At 33.7% G+C, this 14212-nt stretch overlaps 1 protein-coding gene across 6 annotated transcripts in view; it reads left to right on the top strand.

Moving 5' to 3' along the window:
* Positions 1-14212, top strand: part of LOC145305236 (F-BAR domain only protein 2) — a 65384-nt gene that overhangs the window by 10602 nt on the left and 40570 nt on the right. For 4 of the 6 annotated variants that reach the window (XR_013874538.1, XR_013874537.1, XM_080146832.1 and 1 more), the window contains exons 10-16: positions 174-260; positions 5007-5090; positions 5896-5975; positions 6366-6424; positions 12242-12387; positions 13315-13366; positions 14032-14121. Coding sequence is in view for 4 of the 6 variants with exons in the window: in XM_080146832.1 (XP_080002958.1) it covers positions 174-260; positions 5007-5090; positions 5896-5975; positions 6366-6424; positions 12242-12387; positions 13315-13366; positions 14032-14121 (598 nt within the window). In the remaining 2 variants the exon portion in view is untranslated. The remainder of the gene's footprint in view (positions 1-173; positions 261-5006; positions 5091-5895; positions 5976-6365; positions 6425-12241; positions 12388-13314; positions 13367-14031; positions 14122-14212) is intronic. The other 2 variants (XM_080146831.1, XM_080146833.1) reach the window with 2 other exon arrangements.

The following is a 14212-nucleotide window of genomic DNA, read 5'->3' as shown; positions in this document are numbered from 1 at the left end:
GTTTTGATATTTTTAAACTACCTGGTAGAAAATTAAAATTCTTTCAAATTTATGTCCTATAGATGTATTTTAAACTATTGAACTGAAAAAAAATGCAGTTCACTAAATTCAAGTTTAAATGCACTTCATGCAACTACCCCTTTTAATTGTCACTAAATAATCTATCTATTAAGGCTGAGACTCTGTACCTAACCCAAATGATAGACTTTACTCAAACCTACATTGATAACCTGGATGACAACCACAATGAAATTGGAAAGGTTAGGCATTGTTATTTTTATAAGAACCCTGCAGGATGAGTGGAACTTACCCTAATGTAAAAAAACAAACCAACGAAAAACTGCAATCCCTGTTATATTGGATTTTTTTTTAAAATAAGAGGTGGGATATCTGTGATCGACCAGGCATTTTTTTTATTGGCGTGCCACTACTGTTTAATTTGATTGATATATGTACTTTTTCAAGTTTTTCACCTTAACCGAAAAGATAACTGTTTCCATAATGATTTTATCGTATTTTTGACTTTTGTAATATTATCGTACATTCGGGAGTAGGTTTCCACGTTATTCTGTCATATTAATGATTACATGGCAAAAATTGTATTTTCACCTTCTTCGAACTAGGGTTGGGCCGGATATCCGGTGTGGCCGGATATCCGGCCGGATACCGGATATTGAAACTATCCGGCCGGATATCCGGCAATATAATCTTTTATATTTTACAACAAAAATCTCTGTTTTTTTTTAAATCTTAAATGGCTTTAATTTTCTTATTATTAAAGCTAGAAGAACAATTTTTTCTGAATATGTTTATCTTTATGTAAATTTTATATTAGAAATCTCAAAACATAAATTTTGGCGGTGGCAGCAGTACTCGGCAGCTGCCAGCCGCAAACCGACGGTTGGCAGGTAAACGGCAACGGATTTTATGAAATTGTAATATGTCATGAAGATATAAAAAAGTTTAGAATTTGAAATCTTCAAGTAAAAATTTGCGGTCACAGGAACCGTTTAAAGATTTCTGGAGGTTCAGGATTTCCAGGATTATACCTGAACCTGAAATCGACTTGAACACCTATATTACATATGAGGATGTACGACTATAGGATATTTTAATATTAGATAACATCAAATGCTTTGTTTAAGTAAAAAAATATTTTTACATTTTACCTGAATGACCTTACCAGATTTGCTGGCATCCTGTGCCCGCCAGGATGGAGGTATTAAAAAAATTTCAACTCTCAGTTATGTGTCATACCCATATTTCGAAAGTCACTCAGTTATAGCCCTCTACCTTTAATACACAGAAAATGGAATAGAAAAAAACAGAGGAGTGGGGGGGGGGGCAGGCATTCAACTCCACCTCCCCGCCCATCCTCCAACCGTTAGGGGTTGATATTACAGATTGAGGTTAGTAATAAACTGCGAACCAAAAAAATAGGCAAATCTGAATTTGCAGAATAGCAGCTTTAATATTCATTTAGGATGATTTTACTGTAAATATAAAATGTAGATGCATCTTTTGGTTACAAGTTTCCACCGTTAATTTTTTATTAATAAGCACCACTGAAGCACGAGATCTCAAAAACAGCATTTTGGGTAAAAACTGGTGAACCAAAAAGATATGCAAATCCAAAACAAATCAATAGAAAAACGATTATTTTGCACCTTTCTTCTGTTTTAAAGATTGATTCTGATAAATTAACAATTTTTTAAGGGATTTATGCATTAATTATTATGAAATGTAGTATAAGGTAGAAATTAATGATTTTTAAAAATAAGAAATATTAGAAAAAAAGAAATTCGACCCCTATCACTTTAGAGGACAGTTGCTGACCTCCAGTCTTATGGATGAAGGTAAATACATATTGAAAATAATAATTACTCCCAAAAGTATACAAAAATGATTTTTAATGTGTTAAAAAAATCCATTTTAAAATCTTGATTTTGAGAATGATGGCCTTTAAGATGCTCATATGGGTAGTGATGGTGAGCCAAATGTTATCAAAGTGCATGACCATGATGACAACTTATATATTGAACTATGGTCCAATTTTTGTATTCATAGCAGCCTCAGCAAAGCAGTATTAAAAAAGAAAAAAATTGCAATTTTAATTACTCCAATGCATAAGGTAAATACTGTCGTTTTTAGAAGATGTTTATATTTCTTGTCGGTTGGCTCCATTGGAGATTGCTATGACTACAAAAAATGGTACATAGGTTGATAGACAAGTTGTTGTAATTGACATGTACTTAGATAACATTTGGCTCACCATCATCACCAATAGGAGCATCTGAAAGGACATCATCCTCAAAATCAAGATTTTAAAATGTTTTTTTTTAACACATTCAAAAGCATTTTTGTATACTTTTTATGGTAATTTTTATCTTTAACATGTATTAGGCTACATCCATTAAGCTGGAGGTCAGCAGCTGACCTCTAAAGTGATAGGGTTTGAATTTCTTTTTTTCTAATTAGGGATGGGAATCCGTCGAATTTTTGGGCCGGATTCGGATTCCGGATTCTGAAGGAATCCGTCAAAAAAAGTGACGGATTCTTGCGGATTCCGGATTCTTATTTTTGGCGGATTCCGGATTCGGATTCCGGATTCTAGCAGTATTTTAAAAGGCCGTCTGTCACAGAGGGATATCTTTTTTCGTTAATTTATCACTATGTTACTTGGTTGAAGCCTTGATTTGTTTAAAGTGTTGACTTCCAGCATAACTAAAACATTTACATCACATTAGTAATTATTAAAATTTGTTATGTAGAAATTTTTTTTTGATCTTTGCCTTCAAACAGAGGGAGTTGTAAGAAAAAAGACGGTAATTTTAGCCTACCAATTTAGAATCCGGAATCCGCTATAAAAAACGGATTCCGGATCCGGATTCGGATTCCTAAATTGGCTGAAAATTTGGCGGATTCCGGATTCGGATTCCGGATCCGGATTCCCATCACTATTTCTAATATTTCTTATTTTAAAAAATCATTAATTTCTACCTTATACTACATTTCATAATAATTAATGCATAAATCCCCTAAAAAATTGTGAATTTATCAGAATCAATCTTTAAAACAGAAGAAAAGTTCAAAAAAATCGTTTTTCCATTGATTTGTTTTGGATTTGCATATCTTTTTGGTTCACCAGTTTTTACCCAAAATGCTGTTTTTGAGATCTTGTGCTTAATTGGTGCTGATTAATAAAATATCAACGGTGGAAACTTGTAACAAAAAGATGCATCTACATATTATATTTAGAGTAAATTCGTCCCAAACGAATAATGAAGCTGCCATTTTGAAAATTCGGATTTGCCTATTTTTTTTGGTTCGCAGTTTAGTTAATTAGATTTATTTGCTAAGAAAAAAGATCATTTAATAGTTATTTAATTTTTAAGTTTTAACCTTAATTTTATCCAATTATATAAAATAGTAATCTTTTTTTGTCTGTAGCGAAGGATCTCGCTAACCTCTGAACCGATGGTTCTCCTTTAGGATGTTTAATTTTTATAAAAAAAGTCGTTGTAAGGTTTTAAGTTATTTTGCACTTTCATGTCCCTTCTAATATTCATAGATACTAGGGACACAGCCGCAGTATAATAAAAAACACCAGTTTATAAAGAAATTTTTTTTCTGGTATAGTCCCTTTCGTGGCAACGCCCCTTAAGGAGAGATTATTCGTATTTTCACAGTAGCTTTCCTCCTATTTCTAGCCCCTCACGGGGAACTCTAACCTTGCGGGGCCAATTGCCTAACCCTGCGGGGTAATCACCTAACCAAATATAACCTAACCTAACCTAAAATAACCTATTAAAAGCAATTTTAAAAATACAACGAATCGCCCCTTATGGTACGTTGCCACGAAAGGGACTATATCCTTTTTTGATACTTTAATATTTAGTAATTTGGCCGGTTATCCGGCCGGATATCCGGTAATTTGGCCGGATAACCGGATATTTGCCGGATATCGGATATCCGGCATTTGAAATCAGCCGGATATCCGGTATCCGGCCAAAAAAATATCCGGCCCAACCCTACTTCGAACTCGAAGGTGAGAGAGAAATTTTAAAGGGGACTATCCACGAACGAGTGCAAGTGATTTTAAGCACCTTCCAGCAATGATTATCCTAGGGTAATGTTTAATTTTAATATATCAATTTTAAAAAAAATAAGTTTCACCATAATTTTTATCAATAAAACTTTGAAATGTTACCCAAGTATTTTTTTATGAAATATCATCAAATGATTAACTGTTCAAATAAAATAACACGCCAAAACATAATCAAATGCTGTAAATTACGAAAGTACACTAATAAAAATGTTAAGAATATTACAAGTTAGACACAGACATCCTTTTTATCCCTTTATCTAAATTAACACTTTTTTAAAAAAAAAAGCTTAGTTTTGTGTCACAGCAGTTTGAACTCAACAAAAAATTCGATGATATTTAGTCATAAACAATTCCTAACATTTTAAGGCTTTTTTTCATATAAAACCATGGTAAAACTTATTTTTTTAAATCGATATAATGATATTGAATATAACTCTAGTATATTCACTAAAAAATCATTTAGAATCACTGCTAGAAGGTGCTTAGAATCACTTGCTCTCGTTCGTGGATAGTCCCCCTTTTGCTATGTGATCAAATAATGTCAAAATCTTTGAATTGCCCATTCCAGCATGATCAATATTACTAATACACAATAATAGTTATTTATCGCATAGTGTTATGAACAGCTTTCCGCGGATATAAAAATGTAATTGTACAACCAGTTTTGTTAATAAAAAAAAAACTGGTTTTAATCTTGTGATTGTACATTTTATATTCGTAGAAAAATCGATGTAATACGATGCAATACATAATTTTTCAGTATTGCTAAGAACCAGTTCTAATACAGCGGATATTATCGGATTCAAAGCCATAATTGAAAAAATTATTCTACCACGTAGTTTTCAAACTACTTATAAATCCTACCTAGATAATTGGAGTCCTATGTATAAATTTGTAGGTAAACCTGGAACTAGAGCAAGGACTTGTACAGAACACAGTGGAGGGAATGCTGGAACAATTTGTTCTCCAGAAACATACAGGAACATTAAATTTGGATTTAGTGTCTTTACTTATTTCCAAATGTTACAGGAAACTACAAAAAATATTAAATTTAGTCTGTCGTAAAATTGTTTAAAACAGGATGTTTTTTTATCCATGGAATCTAAAAATCCTTTTAAGTAACAGGATATCTGTTTGTCTTATGTTTGTACAGAAGGATCTCGCTAACCACTGAACCGATCGAGTTATCCTTAACAGGGTAGCTTCTCATTGGTCCCTGGAAGCTTTAGAACTATTTGGTGGGGGAGGGGGGGTGGGGGGGTTAGGGTAACACCATCGATTCCCATAAAAAATCAACAAAAAATTATAAAAATAAAAAAACGCCGCTCTTCGGGTATTTTTGCAAATAGATAAAAATATAACTAACACCATCTTTCGGCGAGAAAAATATTTTTGGTAAATAGCTGATTTTAAAATAGATTGAAAAGAAACAATTCTACTTTTCCCTAGAGGCCTCTAGGGGCGTAGCCGCTAGTTGAAATAATAGGACTATCATGAAAAAAAGGCTAATACCTTAACTCTACAAAAACCTACAATCATGCCTGGCTATCTGGTGACAAGTATAAATTTGATTCTCTTTCTAGACTAAGCCTAATTGTGACAGGTATCATCGTTTATGGGTCATTTCTAATTCAAAGTAGCTACTAGAGCATTCAGTTACGGACATGGGGACAGACGCGCTGACCCTAAATATACAAAATTGCAACCTTGAAAAGAGGTTAAAATCTCAATATATCTTTTGTGGATAAATTTATCAGCCAATATTAATGTAAACATGCTGTGAAGGATTGGTAAAACCGAGCAGGATAGAATTTACAGAGGCTATCAAATCTACCAGTGGCGGTCCTCCTTCTGATATTTCGGACAGGTAGGGGTCCACTGACTATCTTATCTGGAGGCTGAGAAAATTGCACTTTCCCCACATAAATCTGCATAGTAGCAGTAGTTCTTTTTTTAAAGAGTACATGTTTAAAACGGTCATAAGATTCTTCATAAATAATTTCATCCATTTACCTTTATAAATGTTCAATTGAATTACTTTTAAGTTTATAGAGCATAGGAGTCGTCACAAAAAAAATCAAAATCATATGTTTACTTTTATCAGTAACCGAGAAAATTATATTTTCTTTAAGCCATAAGGACAATGTAAAGTACAGTGATACAATTGAGTCAAAGAGTATCTTTACAACTGAAAGGAACTGTGATAAGTTATTTATAATTTTTTTATACCTATTCTTCATAGAACTCTCCTATTTAGATCTGGAAATTCTGACAGGTTGTCCGTAACTTCCATGTCCAAGAAAGAGCTATCCACAGGTAGGGGTAATACAGTAGAAGTTGTTTTGAGAGGGATACGACTACTGAAGAAAAACTAATTTTCTCTAACATTTCCAACAGTCAAAAGTAGAATTTTCTTTAAGATTGTTATTTTTATTCCACAAGTTGGAGGCAAATTAGGTTTTCTTTAAGATAGGGTATCCTTTCCTAAGAAGATGTCAAATTAAGATATAATGTTCTATGGAACAATTCGTAGAACCGGACGGATTAAGATCTAAGAAATATCCAAAGAGTTTTTGTTTAATGAATTTTAAAAAAACCTAGATGAAGTTTCTGTATGTCAAATCTTTGGCGTTCCTGTTCTGCGATTTGTAATATGAATTCCTTTTCTTTATTTAATTCAAAGATTATATAATAGTAAGATTAATTTATCCCATATTTTCAAGATTATTATTAATCTAACTTGAAGTAATCTTTGAATTTAAATAAATTCTTATTTCGGTTGAGGGGTATACATTTCTCATTCTTTGTGTTAGTAGGTAATATGTTTTTAATGTGTATTTAAGAGAATATTTACCCCTAAATAGTTATTGCTCGGGTTTCCTACTCCCGAAACCTGATATTTATTCTTAAAAGCCTATGTATGTAATTTTATGGTGATGGTGGTAGTATTGGTGATTGTAGTTTTAGCCTTCTTTTAAAAGTAACAGGATGTCTATCTGTACCGAAGGATGTCCGCTGAACCGATAAGATAGCTTCTTTTAGGTCCTGGAAAGGTTTACAACTATTTTGGATTGGGGTACCACCACCCTCCTTGGAGAAATCGCGCCTTAAAAAATGACTCCTCCCCCCCCCAAAAAAAAAAAAAAATCTAATTTTTCTGTTTAACTAAAAACGAAAATGTTGGGAAGTCGACTTTCCCCCTCCCCCCCCCCCCCACACACCCTCCTAAAGTGCCCTATTGGTCTGTGGGGGGCGTAGCCACTAGTTTGTGTTGATTTGATAGATTGAAAGAGAAATTTTTCTAATTTTGTACCGAGATTTTTATCATGTTATGTTTGTGTTAAGTTACAGTTTAGAGCTTACGCGGGCAGAGGGGGAGTTGTTGGCAGTGGGCACCCCCTTTTTTAAATTGAAATTAGGAATGTCTTTTCTTTTTTCATTCCTTTCATTCGACCCTAGTGAATCTTTTTGCAATACACTGGATTAGAGTGGAAGCAACGATACATTGATTGTCATTTACATCCCCAATGATGATCAACAAGACCAACCCCTCTAGATTGGTTGAAAAAAAATTAATCACTGCTATTTTGATCCAAACAAGTTTTAGATTACCAGCGAATGAGATAGCGAGATTTTAAATCTTTGGTTTTCATAATAATTTACAGTCCAATTTCCCCTCCCTCCAATAATATTTCAAAAGGATTATTTGTTTCCATAAAAATGTATTTAAAAAATCTATATTTTCTATTTTGTTTTACTAAAATCTGGTTTCAAAACTGGATAATTCTGCACTTCAATCTAATATAAAGCTTAATTTTTTTTCCATATAACAGATATTACTGGATCATTTTTATTGTTTAAAGTTTGATTTATAGTTATTAGAAGTTATGAAGAAAATCATAGATTTAAAATTAAGAAAAAGGGGGGGGGGGGATAAATGTGGTGACTCGTCACACGACATACCAGCAATTTTATTTTGGGTGCTACTCCCTTAGTTTTAGAGATAATTGGGTGAAATCTTTTTGATTGTGTCACTAATTACCCCAAGTTTTGGTATCTTTCAAAAAAAACGGCGGCGGGACCGCCGTCCGCCGCCGTTTTCCGCCGCCACCAAAAAATTTTTTTATTGCATTTCTCGCCGAATTGGGCAATTTGGAGTCATTTGAGACCATGTTGTTTTTTTCAAAAAATTTTGCCCTTACAAGCAACCCTGCGGTTTATCTTAAATTCAGTGCTACTCCTGTGCTTTTAAAGATATTGAAACAAAATCTTTTCAGGTAGGTCAGTAAAAAATATTTGAATCAAAAATGTCGGCGGTACCGCCGCTCCCGCCGTCCGCCGCCGTTTTCAGCTGCCGCCCTAAAAGAATATTGCATTTCTCGCCGAATTAGGCAATTTAGAATCACATGAGACCATGTTTTTTTTTAAATTTTTTTGGGTTGGTGGCGAAAAACGCCGGCGGCGGCGGCGGATGGCGGGAGCAAGGTTGCTTGTAAGGCAAATATTTTTTGAAAAAAATAACATTGTCTCATATGATTTCAAATTGCCTAATTCGGCGAGAAGTGCAATATTTTTTTTTGACGGCGGCGGACGGCGGGAGCGGCGGTCCCGCCACCGTTTTCTTAAATTCAAATATTTTTTACTTACCAACCTAAAAAGATTTTGTTTCAATATCTTCAAAATCACAGGAGAAGTACTGTATTTAAGATAACATGGCCTCAAATGATTCCAAATAGCCTAATTCGGCGAGAAATGCAATAAAAAAATTTTAGGTGGCGGAGACCAGGGTGTCGGAGCCGTATAATTTACTACCTTAAAATTGATATATCAATTTTTTTTCATTAGGTATTGAATTTGATAAAATAAAATAAATAATATAAAATATTTTGCTTTTATTTGATTAAAGCTATATAAAAGTAGAAGGATGTGTGTCTATTTGTTAAGTAACAATAGTTTTTCAGTTTATTATATGGAAATAGACCGTTGCCAAATTATAATATTACTTTAAAAAATCATTTTTAGCTAATCCGGAGCCGGAGCCGTTTTTAACGAAAATACGGCCCCGGCTCCGGCTCCACCAAAAATGTTGCTGCTCCGGAACACTACCTAAAAAATTTTGTTTCAATATCTTTAAAAGCACAGAAGAAGGGCAAAAATTTTTGAAAAAAACAACATGGTCTCAAATGACTCCAAATTGCCCAAATCGGCGAGAAATGCAATAAAAAAATTTTTTGGTGACGGCGGGAGCGGCGGTCCCACCGCCGTTTTTTTTTAAAGATACCAAAACTTGGGGTAATTAGTGACACAACCGAAAAGATTTCACCCAATTAACTCTAAAACTAAGGGAGTAGCACCCAAAATAAAATTGCTGGTATGTCGTGTGACGAGTCACCACATTCCCCCCCCCCCCCCTTTAAAATGAATTGTACAGTTATTTTGAAAACAATTTTTAAAATTGATTCCTTAATTTAATTGTTTTATAAAATGATTTATTAATTTTCTTAAGTTTTGAAAATCGTTTTTTAAACTTTCAAATCCAAGTCTTGGGATGGTTTAAGGCTATTTTACTGACCCAGTGACCTCCCTCCCCAATATATGCCAAGTGAACACCAGCTAGTTTTTATGAATTAAGAAAAACACAAACATTAATGATTAAAATCGAGTATATGTACCAAGTTCCTGGTTTAGGATCACGGGGGTATGGTAAGGGTTAGAAGATAGGTGACAAGGGCAAGGTTGCAGAGAATGTTGAGCATGTATATGAACGAATGGTTTGGTTATAATACCCTTTACTTACACACAAGTTGTATACTGATAAACACATCTTACTTGTAGTTTTAGCGTTGTAAACAATCCTTATACTAAAGTAACAGGATGTCTGTTTGTGTGTTTGTACCGAAGGATCTCGCTAACCGCTGAGCCGATCGGGTTCTCCTTAACAGGGTAGCTTCTCATAGGTCCCGGGAAGGTTTATAACTATTTTGGGGGAGGGTAGAAAAAATTCCCCCCCGAAAAAAATTTTGTTAATTTTTTTTAACTTAAAATAAAAATAAGAGGGGGGCACACCCCCTCCCCCCCCAAAAAAGTTTTTTTTTACTTTTTCTTTTCAAATCTTAAATAATAAATTGGGAAACGGATCCCAACTTTCAATTTAGTTTTATTAAAAAAAAGAAATTACTTTCTATGGGGTTATTTTTTTCTATAGGCAATTTCTCTTGGGAGGTTTGAGTTACCATCCCCAAAATAATTGTAAATTTCCTTATCCTATAAGAAGCTTTACTGTAAAGGAGAACCATATTGGTTCAGCGGTTGGCAAGATTCTGCGCTAAAGACAGACAGACATACACACAGAGAATAGACATTCAGTTACTTTTATTAAACGTTAAAAAGAACATTTTCATCAAGAAAAAGTTTTGAGAAGATTAATTTATCTTCACTAAGGGGGTGGTAGCTTAGGTTGTTAAAAAATTCCGTAAAGGTGTGAGTTTTAAGGCTTTAAAACAGTTGTAGAACGATAATATTCACTAAATATGTGTAATCCTTATTTAATAGAACCATAGACAAAAAATTTTATTTATTTATATTTAGTGAATATTATCGTTCTACTACTGTTTTTAAGCCTTAGAACTCACACCTTTGCGGAATTTTAGCACAACCTACCTCCCCCTTTGTCCATAAATCCCTGCATTTGAGATGATTATTAACATACAACTTTGTGCATTGTTATTTACTTACATGTTGCCCCTCCTATGTATGGTGTATTGTTGTGTAATATTAGGTAATTTAAAGGATTTGTTATTAGAAAAGAAATTCAGTCAATTGTGAGTAAAATCTGTCCTAAAAGCCTATTTTGGTCCTATGACAAACGACTTAACCGAACCTAACTTATTTTATACCATCTTCTAGGTTTTTTAAATGCATATCCCTTGCGGGGGGCTTGTTTGTAAATTCATATCTTAACCTAACCTTACTTGTATAGAAATACTCAATTAACTTAATATTTTCTAGATACTCCTGCGTTTGTACACTACGACGTTTGTCACTCCTGCGTCTGTCCTGTAACCCTTGTTATGAGTATTCAAATATTTCTTCTCTAACTACAATTCCCCAATGTACATGAAATAAAAAATGTAATTAAGTAATAGGGTTGGGCCGGATATCTGGCCGGATACCGGATATCTGGCTGATTTCGTATGCCGGATATCCGTTAATTTTCCGGATATAAAACTTTCGCCAGATATCCGGCCCATCCCTAGTATTGAATGTTGTAAGGAAAGGCGCATGAAACAAACAAGTATATGTTTGTTTTCTATCTCTTTGTATCTAGCTATTATCTATCGTATTTGTGTATCTGTAACCCTGTGTATCAATATTCAATCTTTATTTTATGAGGTCATCTTCCCTACCCTTTGATAAAGGGGGTCGTTTTTGTGAATTTTCCGTAAAGTTGGGTGCAAGCTTCCAGTCAAATGTGTTTATTAGGTCAAACTGTTCTTAATTATAATATACGTTTGGTCAAAATTAAGAACAGTTTGACCTAATGACCGCATTTGACTTGCACTTAACTTTACGGAAAATGCGCAAAAAAATGATCTCCTTTATGTAATGCTCTAAGTAATGAATGCATGAGCATTTTGGATAATTTATGATTCTCTTATAAAGCTTTTGCTTTAACTGTAAATATATGTTTTGTCCGCAAATAATTAGGACTTCAAATATATATAATCCTTCTTTTGTTAAGACGAGAAATGAACTTAGAGCTAATAATAGTTATGATAAAAAAAATATTTTTTGTAACCAGAAAGGCTTTTTGCAATTTTTTCTATCAATTGTTTTTCTCAGAATAATGGCGTCCAGTGTCAAGAGTCAGACATTCATGAAATTTAATGGACTATTTGATTTTAAATAAAAGCTTATTTATTAGATTGTATTGTGTAATAATATTGCAAATATAAGTTATTTTATCCCACTAATAAAGAAATACTGACGTCATAAAACTAAAACAACAAATGTTTGTGGTGTATGAAAAGGTATGTCTCAAAAAACGCCATCTTTAAAAACGCCATCGCCAAGAAGGCCAAAAAATAATAACCCGTGATCAGTAGACGGAGTGCGTGTAGGTAAATCCTTTAGGTGGAACTTCTCTAGATGCCGTCCTTCAGTCAGAGGATAAGGAGGTGGACCCTCCGGACATCAGTGTCTCGTCCCCATCCTCTCCTCATCCACCATCAATAACATCTCCATCCTGGTCAGGCCATGCAGCTCTGCGTGGCACTGAGGTAGGGTGCCTGGCATGACTTTCAAACTGTAAACAAGGATGATAACATCAAAAGTAGTGAAGCACAAAATAATCATGGATGGACTAAGGAACAAAGTGAATTACAGATTAGATGTTACTCGGTCATAAAAAAGTGAGAAAGAAAATCTAGAAAAATCAAAAAGCCTTTATATATGAATATGAATTCTTTTGTCGCTTGACTGACGGACCTAATATGTTAGATAAGGATAAAGTCATTAGAGAAAAAAATGTGTTTTGTATCAATAGTTCTATCTTTATAAGCACAAGCTTATTCTAAAGTATTGGAATTTTTTAGTTTTCTTTTAAAATATCAGATTAGAAAAATACATACCGAATGTTTATTTATTAATTTTTGGCTTAAGTCCTTGGAGGTCTGTGAAATAAAGAATGGACTCAATGCTTCTTTGATTTAACAAGGATGACAACATCCATAAAAGCGAAGCTCTGAAACGGTAAGACCAAGCAAAATTGTAAGTAAATTTGTTAAAAAAAACTGCTTAATACAGGATAATGTTTATGGACATACTTACATTTTTAGGACTTGATTATAGAGTTGCTTCACTTATAATATTGTACTTTGTTGTCCCAGGAATCAGTATACCAAAAAACAGACCAATCAGATAATTAGGTCACATACAAATTCATTGTTAAAAATGTAAAAAAAAATCAACATGTTTAAAATGTACGTACGGACATTCTGGTAATGATTAAAGAGTTGTTACGCTTTCTAACTCGTACCTTACTTCTACAGGAATCACCATGCAAAGTTTGAAATCGATAGGACAATTCTAACATGCCTAAATTAACAAAAAACCTATCCGTTACGGACGGACGGACGGACCTACCCTAATTATAGAAAAGTTTCGCTTTTAAAAACTGTTTTCATGCTTGGCACCTGTGTTCTCAGGATGAACATTCAACCAACAACAGTAATCCAATCTTGTCAATAGATACTCCAGGCTTGTTTGTTTACATACATGACGCAATAACTTGGTACCAAAGAGAAGGGACAATAGGCTGTTTATATTACACTAGTCCCCAAAGTTTTATAATAACATTCTCATATTCGTTGGCTTAACAACTTTGGGGGATTTTGTGAATTTTGATTGTTTGGTTCATTAAGTTAAGTGTACAACTTTTCAACCACTAATTTTAATCTACAGAAGGGGTAATTTCGTGTATTATCATTGAGGATGTAAGTCAATTTATCATCCATTGTCTTATCCCTTTAAATCCCTGACTTAGTACCTACATATTTAATTTCGGGAAAATTTTTTTATTGTTGCTTAATTTAGTTCATTTTGATTTTATTTTAAGTAGCATTAGCACCAAATAACACAGTTCAGGGAGTTAGGGGATATTGGATTGAAAGTTACACAGGCACCCAAAGTTTTATAAACACGTTTACATATTTTTTGGCTAAAAAATATTTACATTTATGGAATCTTGCTTTTTTTGCTACAGGCTATTCTAATCTATAGAAGAAATGGGTACTTTAGTTTATCATAATTGAAATGTACATGTATAGTTCATTTTCTTATCCCTTCAGATCTCTGTCACATATACAAAATCGTCCATGTTTTACAAGATCGAAATAGTAAACAAATGAATTTTGTCTGGACAGTGTCAACGCAAGCAGTAAAAACAACAAGTACAACCAGTCTTAATGAGCACAGATCACCCTATGCTAGCTTAGCAGGCTGGTCAGTCCCAGGTATAGTTGGACAGGTTATTTGTTACAAGTATAGATCATCCTGTGTCAGTCAGGCAAGTTGGTTACAGGTATAGATCATCCTGTGTCAGTC

This window comes from Acartia tonsa, chromosome 14 (assembly GCF_053477335.1).
Source record: "Acartia tonsa isolate MP-2025a chromosome 14, ASM5347733v1, whole genome shotgun sequence".
NCBI classification, from domain to species: domain Eukaryota; kingdom Metazoa; phylum Arthropoda; class Copepoda; order Calanoida; family Acartiidae; genus Acartia; species Acartia tonsa.
The sequence above is the reverse complement of the archived record's forward strand: the minus strand, read 5'-3'. Positions and strand labels throughout refer to the sequence as shown.